Source organism: Arvicola amphibius, chromosome 6 (assembly GCF_903992535.2).
Source record: "Arvicola amphibius chromosome 6, mArvAmp1.2, whole genome shotgun sequence".
In the NCBI taxonomy this organism is placed as follows: domain Eukaryota; kingdom Metazoa; phylum Chordata; class Mammalia; order Rodentia; family Cricetidae; genus Arvicola; species Arvicola amphibius.
In genome coordinates, this window is record NC_052052.2 from 100,166,427 (window position 1) to 100,179,865 (window position 13,439).

Sequence of the window (13,439 nt, forward strand, 5' to 3'; positions counted from 1 at the left end):
GGTTCACGAAAGCCAATGGGAACTCTTGGCATAATTGCGTCACTTGTTTCCTGCCTCCTCCCGGCTTCCTGAGGTTGCAACAGTAGTGCGGAGGCAAACGCAGAGCCCGGTCTTAGGCTCAGCATGTGGTGCACGCGGTGCACCAACCCGGCTACCCTAGTGACCTTTTGCGCCGGGCTTTGGATCTCGAACCTGGTGCTGGCGCAGGGCCTGGAGGCCAGTGTGCGGCCGGGGCCTGATTGTGAAGGTGAGCGGTGTGTGACCTGCTTGCATGGCGGCGACACCACGCTCAGCCCAGCAGCTTCTCCCGGGCCAGGCTGTAAATAACATCTCACCCGAGGAATGCGGCTGAGTCAATAATTTACCCCACTCCCCCCACCCCCGCCTTTCGCAGCCTGAGCAAAAGCTTGACTCGGGCCCGGTGACACTTTGAGAACACGTGCTGCTTTTGCCGTCATTAAGTTGGCGCAGGAAAAGGAGTGATTTAGGATTCCTATTGGTTTTTGTGCAAATGATCTTGCTGCTAACTCAATTCTGTTGCTCCTAACTAGGGAGACTTGTCTCTCTGTGCATGAGACATGTTTTGAGGTTCAAACTAATTTGTCCCTTTCAGAAGGAAAATAAAATATGACCATATTGCCAGGGTTGTTGAAATCAAAGACAAAGTTAACTCTGGTGAGAACTTTGTAAACAGAAGTTGCTTACAAAGGAGCACAGTAATTCCTTGAGAAGAGAAAGATAAAATAGACAACCTTTTCCTTCCTTTATTATTCCACCAACCCCTGACTTTGAGGGTATTGTACTGCTTAGGTTTTACAAAAACAGCATCCTTTTTAAAGAACTGTTAACAATAGCCAAGATGAAAGTTTCGATAGTCCTTTCCTTTCGGACCACATTCTTCTTTTATTAAAATAATTCAAATGTGTATCTTCTGATCTTGAGAGTGGATGCACTAAACAGGAAATATAGACTCACAAGCTTCACACTGAATGAGTGGTTGAGTGTGCAGTCTTACTTAACTGAAGTCCAGCTTTCTATCAGCAGGTCAACAGAATTGGCTGGCTTGTTCTATATTTCTTTTTTTCTTCTTTCTGTCAAACAGTTGCTTGTCTGTCAACTCTACCTTCCGCTGGGTTCTCTGCCTTTCTACAGACGTCCACTGTTTTCCTTTTTTAAAATATATTTTATTGATATTTATTGAGCTCTACATTTTTCTCTACTCCCCTCCATGCCTCTCCCCTCTCCCTTCAGTCCTCCCCAAAGGTCCCCATGCTCCCAATTTACTCAGGAGAGCTTGTCTTTTTCTACTTTCCATGTAGATTAGATCTATGTAAGTCTCTCTTAGTGTCCACATTGTTGTCTAAGTTCTCTGGGATTGTGGTTTGTAGGCTGGCTTTCTTTGCTTTAATGTTTAAAAACCACCTATGAGTGAGTACATGTGATAATTGTCTTTCTGTGTCTGGGTTACCTCACTCAAAATAATGTTTTCTAGCTCCATCCATTTTCCTGCGAAATTCAAGCTGTCTACTGCCTCGGAGGTCCCAGGCTCGGGTGCGCCTGAAACCTGCAGAGGACCTGCTTACTTTCTCAGAAGCCCCAGACTTGCGCTCGGACCCGCAGGGGGTTCCAGGTTCCTGCCTATTCCCTTTGATGTCCCAGGCCAATGTCCTAACCCACAGAAGACCTGGCTCAGGCATACTCTTTCTGAGGTCCCAGGCTCGTGCCTGGCCCCACCGAGATCTCTGGTTCCTGCCTATTCCCTCCCAGGACCCAGGTTCACTCATGCCCAGGCTGACAGAGGTCCTGGCTCAGGCCTAGTTCCTGGGTGGTCCCAGACTCTCGCCCAGACCCATCAGGTCTACTCCCTGGAAGGTCCTGTATTCACGTCAGAGACCTTCAGCAGTCTCTGGCTCACTTGCTCAGCGGTTACTCCTCTGTACCTGTTCCGGTGGAGATTATTGACTCTGGATCTGGTGGAGATTGTTGCTGTGGTGACTCAAACCTGATCCTCCCGTTTCCCGGGATTGGGATTGCTCCTGGCTTCTGCTCCTGGTGGAGTTTGTTCTCTGTGTCCTAGGTAGCTGGTTCGGTCCCACTCGGGTGGAGATCGCAGACTCTGAGTAAGGTCGTTGGCTCAATCCTGGTCTGCCAGTGTCCCAGGACTGGGTTGGCTCCTGGCTTCTGCTCCCGGTGGAGCTTGTTTCCTTAGGTCCTCTCTGTCCTAGGTGTCTCGTTCAGTTCCACTCCTGTGGAATTTGTTCCCACTGTTTTTCTTTCTACTGCCCTGGTGTCCTCCCACCCTGCACTTTGCCCCAACTTTGCCCCATCTCTAATCCCCTAGGAGGGTTATCACATTGCTCCTTGGTTTAAAAAGTCTTTCAGTGGTTTCTCAGTTTCCTCCAGGTAGTGGCTCCTGCTTTTTTTCCCACATATGTAGTATGTTTCTCAGAGAATTCAAAAATTTCATTCTCTGCCATGCAACTGTGTACTTTTTATAAGTGTCTCTAGATGATGTCTCTCACCCCATGGTTTTCAGGATCCATTATGCCACACAACAGTCAGATTATTGAACAAAAGGATAGAAATGTGCTGTGGCAAAATTTCATGCATGTTTTGGTGAGCCAAATGTCTATCTTTTTCCTCATTGGATAAGTGATGCTGGTCAGAATGACAGCTGAGGTTGAGAAATCCTATGAGGATAGGTTGGGGTAAAGATAAGAGACTTTGCAAGACTGGATCTCTCTTGTAGGAAGACAAGATGAGAAGTTGCTTAGAGACGTTGATGAATTCCTGCTCACCGACAGCAAGATCACGGCAGCAGCTGTCCTCTTCTTCGCAGACTTAACATGCTTGATAATTAAGTTGATATGTCAGGAGACATTTTTCACTCTGTCAGTGACTCATAATGTTGTTAATCATTTAGATGTGTTTTTATCATTTGCCTCTAGGGAGACAACTGGTCATTTGTCTTGTTCTGCCTTCCTGGATGTTCCAAAGAGTGCTTTTCTGATTCTGTCTTATATTCTCAACTTCAAAATGTTGGTGTTTCATGAAGATGATATCCAGGCCTATACTTTCTCCATCTCCCTTTTCCCTGTGGTCTCATCTTCTAAATATTGCTTGAATACGATGGATTACACATTTATGTACCATCCTAAATCTTATCCCAGTTCCTAGATTTATAATGATGTTCTACACTTCAACATTTTAGCCAACAATGGACCATGTATGCAAAAGTGGTTCTATGAAATTATGAAAATGTTCTATCACTCAACGATGTTGAATCACCTGTTTTTAATCATTTGTTTGTGTTGATTCTGGAATAAACAAACCCCACGTGGGCTTAGGCTAATGCATGTTTTTGTTTCTTAGTTTTTAGTAAACAAGTTTAAAAAGTAAGAAATAAATTGAGAACTTAAAGAATAAAGATTTAAAGAAAGAAGATATAGTGCAATGTTTGTATTTCAAGCTAAGTGTCATAACAAAAGAGTAAAATAGTTTTTTTTAAATTAAAGAATTTATATGGTGGAAAAAAATATAGTAAGCTCTGGTTCATCTATCATGAAAGAAAGAAAATTATTTTTTTCCAAAAATTTCATGTAGCCTAAGTGTTCAGTGACTGTCGTGTCTACCTCAGTGTGAACTAATACACGTTCAGTGCCTACAGTGTCGACCTCAGTGTGAACTAATACATGTTCAGTGCCTTCAGTGTCGACCTCAGTGTGAACTAATACATGTTTAGTGACTATGTTCACCTCAGTGTGAACTAATACACATTCAAGGCCTACAATGTTGACCTCAGTGTGAACTAATACATGTTCAGTGCCTTCAGTGTCGACCTCAGTGTGAACTAATACTCTTGACCTTCATAGTGAGTCTCCCCTTTCTAGCTCCCCCAGCACAGCTTCTAGCTGTACAGGCTCCATTCATAGTAACAGTCACGTGTAGGCATACCATTTTATTTTAAAGCCGTCTTTTCTGAAGATTTGTTTTTCTTTATGTATGTGTCTCTGATACATATGATACATGTGTGCATAAACTGTCAGAGGCCAGAAGAGGGCGTGTGATCTCCTGAAACCAGAGTTTCAGGCGGTTGTAAGCCACCTGATGTGGGTGCTGGGAATGAACTTGGGTCCTCTGGAGGAGCAGCAAGTATTCTCTTAACCACTGAGCCGTTGTTCCAGCTCTGATTATTAATATTTTATTTTCACTGTACCTTTCTTATGTTTATGTACCTAAAATTGAGTGAAACTTGCTTACAGCATTCAATATGGTAGCATGTTCTACACACAAGCTTGATCCTCTTGTGGCTGCTGGCTGCATAGGGTCCAGGATAGCTATGAATACAGTTCAACATAAAATTGTTGAACTATATAAAATTCAACAAAACATTGTAAAATTTTGTGTGTGTATTTTTTTCTTGTAATTCAACTGCATAGTTCTTAAGCATAAACTTTGTAGATGACAATGTAGTGTTGTAATGCTAAAAGACTGACCATACCTGCCAATCATGTGGCCTGGGAACAATGAGCTGTACACTGTGACCTAGATATGTAGCAGTCTATAGCATATAGGCTTCTGTAAGTACTCTCTTTAATGTTCCCACGATAAAGTCACCTAGTCACACAACTCCATCATTAAGAGATTCGTAACTGTACCAAGAGGCTTCCCTGCTGTTTCTACTTGAATTATGCATTAGTCAGAATTCTTCGGAGCAACAGAATCAATACAAAATGTGTTTATGCGTGTGTGTATATGTGTAGGTATGTGTATGTTTGAGTAAGTCTTTAACTTACAATGAAGTTACATCCCCATCATATACTGAAAATATAAGCCAAGCTGCATTCTGTAACATGAGGGCTGGCTTGTTGGGGTTTTTATCCCACCCAGTACCCCACAGCCAGCAAGCCCCAAAGAATATCACACAGAGGTCTCCATAAGGTTATAAACGAATTGGCCCATTAGCTCAGGCTTCTTGCTAACTCTTATAAGTTATATTAACCCATTATTCTTATCTATGTTAGCCACATGGCTCGGTACCTTTTTCAGCGGGGCAGATCACATCCTGCTTCTTTGGTGATCTGGGCAGAAATGCTGAAAGAGCTTCCTTCTTCCCAGAATACGCCTGTTCTCATCATCCCGCCTCTACTTCCTGTCTGGTTGACCCGCCTATACTTCCTACCTGGACAATCAGCGTTTATTTAAAACATGATTGAAATAATACAGACAATTCTCCCACATCAGTATTCAATACACCTAATCTTCCAAGCATTGCAGTTTTGGCGTGTGGTACACTGTAGAATGTGGTGTTTAGCCTTATGATTGTGAAGTTGACTGGGTGCTGTGAGTGACTTCCCAATCACATTCTCATTCAGGATGGGGAAGGAGGGTATCATAGGCTATGGCAACTTGAGATCAGAGACAGAAGTAATCTACTTGAAAAGATTTCAGGTTTGATTATTATAAATTACTAAATTGATTTTTTATGTTTATAGAGCTGAAAACTGATAATATAAATATAGAAAAGGAAGCTTTTGGGAAAGAGCCAATAAATTTCTGCAAATAAAATTGATGAGACCAATGATCAGCATATTATATACCAGTGAGAAGAGGAAACAGTTTATAACAAGATCTAAGAGATGGACCGTGGCTATTGCACAGTTGATAGAGCACTTGCCTAGCATGCATGAAACTCTGGGTTTGATGGCATAATATGGTAGTGTTCACCAATAATCCTAGCTCTTGGGGCATGGAGCAGGAGGATCAAAAGTTCAGTGAAATAGGGAGTTTGAGGCCAACCTGGGATACATGAGACATTTATCAACAGGGGGAAAATGATGGCCAAGAATGTATCACAGAGCCATGAAAGGATAAGATAGGAAAGAGGTAGTAAAGATAAAGAAAGCGCCTACAAACATTCATTGGATTTTCAGAAGATCAGCAGAGAGGACATGGATGTTAAGTGACATCACTCCTTGCTGTGACAAAAGTCCTGAAAAAAAAATGCAAAGAAGAAAAGATTTCTTTTTCTTCCCACAGTTGGGGAAAGCATGGGCCAGGGGCCACTGAGGATCAAGTATCCTCTCTACCATTTGCCCAGCAAGTTAGGTGATGTCTTTTGGGCCCAGTCTCTCTACCTGTAAAGAGGGTAGTGGAGTGTCTGTGCCATAGCTTTGTTGTGAAACTTGAATGAGTTAAAAATACTTGCAATGCTTGCATCAGAGTCAGCAGCTGCCAGCCCTGACGAACGTTTACATGGTGGTTACTCATGGTTGTGCCTATTCTGAGTCCTGTCTCTCACAACTCAAGACATTTGGCACTGAATAAGGTTCCTCGAGTTAGGATTTAACCACTGTAGTGATATTTCATTTGTATTTAAATAAATAAAGCTTGCTTGAAGATCAGAGAGTGAAACAGCCACACTGGTCAGTCATACAGACCAGGCAGTGGTGGTATACACCTTTAATTCCAGTAGTCACACTAGCCATAGAAGCTGGGTGGCAGTGGTGCACGCCTTTAATCCCAGTACTAGAGAGGAATATAAGATGGGAGGAGACAGGTGTCATGCTCAGTCTCTCTATCTGAGATTCCTGGAGGCAGGATTGCCATTTCAGTCTGAGATGGAGGTAAAAGCCAGTGGCTGGCTGCTTTGCTTTTCTGATCTTCAAGTTGAACCCCAATATCTGTCTCTGGATTTTTTGTTTTGTTTTTGTTTGGTTTGGTTTTGGTTTTTCAAGACAGGGTTTCTCTGTAGCTTTGGAGCTTATCCTGGAACTAACTCTTGTAGACCAGGCTGGCCTGGAACTCACAGAGCTCCACCTGTCTCTGCCTCCCGAGGGCTAGGATTAAAGGCATGTGCCACCGTCGCCTGTCTTGTCTGGGTTTTTATAATCCATGCTACTGAAAGTATGGTTTTCAAACAACAGTTTAGGATTGCACCAATCCCAGATTCATGGTGGGGGGACATAAATCTGTGTGCATGCTAAGGAGCTTCACTTGAGGTATTATAATTATTCAGATTTTTCTCTATGCCCGAAGCAAAGTTATCCCCAAGACTGCATCCTATACAAAAGTTATCTTATCCTTTAGTGTCTTATCTATCTCATCTTTTAGTGTTTATACAAAGGTGTTCATTTTAGGTAACTTGGTTTCAAAGACTGATTAGTGGATTCTGTCTACTGCACTCATGGCTTTAGTAACAGACCACCAAATAATGTTTAGGGTTTCAATCCATGGTCATAATACTCTAAACCATACCTATATATTTTATAGTTAATCTTATTTTATGCTTATTAGTGTTTGCCTAAATCTATGCATTTGTACCAGATGTGTGCCTGGCACCCAAGGAGGCCAAAAGAGGGCATCAGATCCTTAGAACTGAAATTACACATGGTTTTACTGTAGGTGCCAGGTCCTAAATCTGGATCCCCTGTAAGAGCTGCAAGCGCTCTTAATTGCTCAGCCACCTCTCCTGTCCTGGATCATAACTGTATTTTTCTCACTTGGTGGGTGGGTCACAGTCATAGATGTGGTAGAGGTAGAATTGTGTAACAGACCTAAGTCTCTCTTCCTTCTAGTATGTAAAGAATTCTTAAACCGATTCTACAACTCCTTGCTAACCAGAGGAATAGACTTTTCTGTGGACACCATAGAGAAAGAGTTGATCAGCTTTTGCTTGGATGCCAAAGGAAAAGAAAACCGCCTGGTATGGTAAATTTCATTTTTCCGGTGTGCTTCAAAAACAAACAAATAAGTAAATAAATAAAAGCCAAACTACCCTAGTTTCCTTTTCCACTTGGAGTTGGTGTCTTCCTACTTCTGTGCCAGCTTCAAGCATATTCATTGTAGAGGGCAAGCAGAAAACAAGCTTTTGGGAAACACGGTCCTGTGTGTTAGGTCTCAAGCCCTGGAACAAATGGCTGAGGTTCCTATTTAACAAATCAAAGTGGACTTGGCCACCAGGTACTCCCAGCATCCCTTAGTCCCTAGCCATTACAGGGTCCTCCTGGCTGGCATATTCTACCCTCTAGCCTAAACTTTCCCAACCTAGGGGCTGGGCTGCCCTACCCCAGAGGCTCTTCCCTATATATTCCTGCCATTTTGCTTACCCATTCTCTCTGGGGCCTCCTAGCTGTTCTCTCTTTCTGTGTCCCCTCTCTTTTTCCCTCCCCCCTCTCCTCACATGGGTCAGGGTCATGTCCACTGTGAACTCTCCCGGATGTCTCCGTCTCTGACTATGCTCTCTCTGTACCTACAGTAAACCTTCTTTCTCCTCCGCCACACCTAGGAACAGTCACGTCCTTTCCTTTTATTTCTTTTCTTTCGCATTCACTGTGGATTGTTGAGAGCAACCCAGTTTTCCTTTCTAAGTAAATCACAGGCAAGCAATTTTACATTTTCTTAAACCAAACCAAATTGTAAAACAGTTTCTGTTGAGAATTTACTATTATAAGGCTTTTGCGTTTGTTACCAAGACACGTAGTCAAACCCATAAATCATCTCAGTATTATTCACATGTAATGAATAAGGCTTTTATATTTTCTTTTTTAGATTGTATTTCCTGAATTTAATGTATGGATTGTTTCAATACTTCTGTAAAAATAAAGACAATTTTAGATGAAATCAGTTTTTCCCATCTTGGTATTGAACCTACAACCTTGTTCATGCTAAGCATATGTTTTACCATTGAGCTATACCTCAGGTACCAGACCAGTTCTTTTTTGCCTAAAGTAACCATGTTAATGTGTACCATTGACTGACACATTGCCAAACTCTTGTCACTTATTTGTGCCACTGGCCTTTACATATGGATAAACACAAGTAAAGATTTTTTTATTTTTAATTGTGCATATGTGTGTGATTCTGTGTAGGGGTTTGTGCATGTGTGAATGCAGGTGCCTGCAGAGGCCAAAAGAGGGTGCTGGATCCCCTTCAGCCAAAGATACCAGATATTGTGAGCTGTTGGATAGTTGTTGGGAACCCAACTCAGGTCTTAAGGAAGAACAGTATGAACTCTTAAATATTGAGCCATGCCTCCAGTCATACATGCACGCATGCATACATACATACATACATACATATGCCTGTTTTTTTGAGACAGGGTTTCTCTATGTAGCCCTGGCTGTCCTGAAATTTGCTCTGTAGACCAGGTTGGCCTCGAGCTCAGAGATTCACCTGCCTCTGCCTTTGCCTCCCGCATGCTCAGGTTAAAGGTGTGCACCACCACTGTCTGAATTTATATTCTTCTATGTAAAATTTTAAGTCAGGTAACTGGAAAGGCAGTGTGATGAAAGTTAAAGATGTGGTGGTATATGGGACAGCTAAAATGCTGGATTAGCTAATTCTGTCTTTTCTACTTTTGGGCTGGGTGATCTTTACTGTCTTGGTACAATATGGGGATAATAATAGCACTCACTTCTCAGGATCACTATGAGAAATAAATAAGTTAATCCCTTTGAAGGGGTGAAAGCAGCACCTGGCAGAGCAAACCCCAGTCTCTCACTATCATGGAAATTATCAGGTGCATCTAATTAGCCTGATGACAAGGCTGGAGTCACTGTCTTTGGGTGCCTCAGTTAGCCAGGGTTAAAATTTAATAGCTGGACTATGAAAACAAGGCTAACCCCTCATTCTCTCCCATTCCCTTTCTTCTTTTCTTTTCTTTTGTTTTCCTTCGTTCCTTCCTTTTTTCCTTCGTTTCTTCCTTCCTTCCTTTCTTTTTTTTTCTTTTTTTGTTGTTGTTTTTCAAGACAGAGATTCTGTGTGTAACAACCCTAACTGTTCTGGAACTCACTTTGTAGACCAGGCTGGCCTTGAACTCACAGAGATCTGCCTGCCTCTGCCTCTTGAGTGCTGAAATAAAAGGTGTGAGCCACCACCGCCTCACCTCGTTCTTCCTTCTTTATACTGTTTTTCTTGCTTTTATTCATTGCCGGGAACACTGTCTTTCAAGTCACATTTCATTTATTTATTTTGTATGCATGTGTGTGGCATGCATACAGAGGTCAGAGGATAACTTGAAGGGGGCAGTTCTCTCTTTCTACCAGGAGGGTTTCAGGGATCAAACTAAGGCTGTCAGTCTTGGCGGCAGGCACCTTTACCGTCCAAATCTTCTCATCAGCCCTGGATGGCCTCTCGTTCTCTTCTCAGTGCTATTATCTGGGAGCCACCAAAGACGCAGCCACCAAGATCCTCGGTGAAGTCATACGTCCCATGAGTGTGCACGTGCCCATAGTGAAGATCTGTGAGAGGCTGAAGAAGATGGACAGCCAGATTTGTGAGCTGAAGTACGGTACGAGAGACACGACTGTCTTTCCCAATACGTTCCGTGTGTCGTCAGGCTTTGAAACACTGGGCCATGCTATCTCAATACGTTCCGTGTGTCGTCAGGCTTTGAAACACTGGGCCATGCTATCTCAATACGTTCCGTGTGTCGTCAGGCTTTAAAACACTGGGCCATGCTATCTCAATACGTTCCGTGTGTCATCAGGCTTTGAAACACTGGGCCATGCTATCTCAATACGTTCCGTGTGTCGTCAGGCTTTGAAACACTGGGCCATGCTATCTCAAATGCCAGCATTAGAGGGAAGGGATTCTCCACTCACAGACAGGTTGATGAGCTGGTGAATGGTGTTTTTGTGTCGGCTGAGCTCCTATTTAAAAAAGGGAAATAAATGAAAAATCATAACCTTATAGCAAATATTGGATACTAAAGGATAATCGGCATTAAGTTGGAACTGCCAGCCCAAAGTTTAAGTTCCTAGTTTACTAAGGTGATGTCAGTCATGTGTGTATGTAAAGTTTCTGAAAATGAAAAGAGGAGCCATATATGGTGGACTAAGAAGACATGAGGTATCTGTTCAGTGGCAGTAGGGCCTTGAAGTTGTAATGGGATGACATCTTTATCCTAGACGTGTTCATCCTTCTGTCAGCTTTCACTTTTAGGAACTGGGCTACTCCCATCAAATCAGGTTTTGCGTGATGACATAGCTCACCAGAGGTGCCTAAAATACACCGCCTGGAAAGGAAGGTGCTGTCCTATTTAAAACTCTATCCTTGGCCTTATAAATTTCACATGGTTAAGTCTATTCTTATACTGAAGGATTGTATCTGGGCCGGCCTGTTGCGTAGAGGGAGTCAGTGTGATTAAAGCTTTAAAAATTTTCCCTCAGCTGTTCTTAACACCTGAAATTCCACTGAGAGATACTCTTTCTTTTTGCATAAGCTGTTGTTTTCTGTCACACACACACACACACACACACACACCACATACACACACACTGTATTACTGTAAGTGACCTAAGTCATTAGCATCCAGATCTCATTTAGTCTCATTTCCACCACAGCTGTGAATTGTACACATGTCCCATAGCTGCACAGCAAACATGAAACAGGTTTAAGGTTGAAAGATATCAAAGACAACCTCGTCCTTAGTTTGCCAAGCATAGGCCCTGACTTCCAGGACAGGTATTATGGGTAAGCATCCCTTCTAATTGACTTTAAAGGAGTAGGGTAGAGGCAGGAAGTCCTGAGTCCATACAAAATATGTTCACAGAAGAGACAACCTCAGGAGTTCAAGTTCTTAATATAAAATGGCATAGCATCAGGGACTGGAGAGATGGCTCAGAGGTTAAGAGCATTGTCTGCTCTCCCAAAGGTCCTGAGTTCAACTCCCAGAAACCACATGGTGGCTCACAACCATCTGTAATGGGGTTTGGTGCCCTCTTCTGGTCTGCAGAAATACACACAGACAGAATATTGTATACATAATAAATAAATAAAAAAATACTTTTTAAAAAATGGCATAGCATTTGCACAGAATCCTGCCACATCATACAATGCAAATGTTATGTAAATAGTTTTCCTTTACATATATTGTGTGTTTGTGTGTGTTTGCAATCCTGTGCATTCTATCTATAGATAGATAGAGAAAGACAGACAGACAGACAGACAGAGAGAGAGAGAGAGAGAGAGAGAGAGAGAGAGAGAGAGAGAGAGAGAGAGAGAGAGAAATGCGTGTGTGATATATGAAGGTTAATCTGTGAAGGAACAATCTGTGGAGTCAGTTCCCTTTCCACTGTGTGGATCCCTGGGGGTTGAACTTAGGTCTTTGGGCTTGGTAACAAGTGCCTTCACCCACTAAGCCATCTTGCCAGCCAGCAAACAGTTGTTATACTGTAATGTTTAGGGGATTATGATGAGAAAAATCTCTGTATATGCTCAGCATAGATTCAATATTTCCTTTCCTGACTATCATTGGTCTATGATTGGGAGCAGTAGAACCCAAGAAGGTTGACTGGTGATTTGCATGTTCATTGGGTCTATCTTGATTCCCACGGAAAGGGGAATTGTCTCCCACTGAAGGAGAATGAAGTCAGCACCATATGCCCTTCTAAGACCTTCATGAGATTTTTGTTTTGTTGTTCAATTGTGCGTCCTTTCTTACATCTAGAGAAGAAACTAGACTTGGCATCGGTGGACCTATGGAAGATGAAAGTTGCAGAACTGAAACAGATCCTGCACAGCTGGGGGGAGGAGTGCAAGGCCTGCGCAGAAAAAAGTGACTACGTGACCCTCATCAAAGAGCTGGCCCCCAAATATGTAGAGCCACACCCCCAAACCGAGCTCTGACCTCAGCTATCAGTGTACACGGACAGTAGTTAGAGTTAGTCTAAGACATGGATGTGTTGGTTAAGCTAACCAGGGACCACCCTGGTGGCTGCCCGTCTTGCTGTTGTACTGCTTAGGCTTATGATTAACCTGTGCTTCCTGCTGGCCACCCACATTTGCAGAGTTCGGAGACCTCCAAGTGCATTTCTCAGCCTCCTTTGGAAGGTGCAGTGGCTCTCTTTGCACCGCTGTGACAATTATGCCTGTCAGGAAGGAGTCAGGGGAGGGGAAGATTTGCCTTGGCTCATGGTCTCGGTCCATCGTGTCAGAGTAGCTAAAGGAGGAGCAGCTCAGAGCATGGGGACAAGAACTCGTCAGAGGCTGTTGTTATGGTGGACCGAGAAGCAGAAAGTGATGTTCAAATAATGATAAGGCTGTAATCTTCCAAGGTCTAGCCCTACTGATCTACTTCTGCCAGCTAGACTTCACCTCATAGCCTCCCCTCTCACCTCTAACTGGGGGACACACATTAAAAATGAACTGATGGGGGGCTGTACTGGCTGGTTTTGTGTGTCAACTTGACACAGGCTGGAGTCATCTGAGAGGAAGGAGCCTCAGTTGAAGAAACACCTCCATGAGATCCAGCTGTAAGGCATTTTCTCAATTAGTGATCTATGGGGGAGGGCCCATCCCTGGGCAGGTGGTTCTGCTTTCTATAAGAAAGCAGGCTGAACAAGTCATGGGAAGCAAGCCAGTAAGCAGCACCCCCATGGCTTCTGCGTCAACTCCCGACTCCAGGATCCTGCCTGTTTGAGTCTATGTTCGGGCTA

General features: G+C 43.2%; 1 protein-coding gene across 1 annotated transcript; it reads left to right on the forward strand.

Annotated features, from left to right (window-relative positions):
* Positions 1–123: 123 nt before the first annotated feature.
* Positions 124–12,630, forward strand: Cdnf (cerebral dopamine neurotrophic factor). The gene is made up of 4 exons (XM_038335555.1): positions 124–247; positions 7,578–7,705; positions 10,150–10,291; positions 12,452–12,630. The coding sequence occupies exons 1-4, from the start codon at positions 124–126 to the stop codon at positions 12,628–12,630; spliced, it is 573 nt and encodes a 190-aa protein (XP_038191483.1).
* Positions 12,631–13,439: the final 809 nt, after the last annotated feature.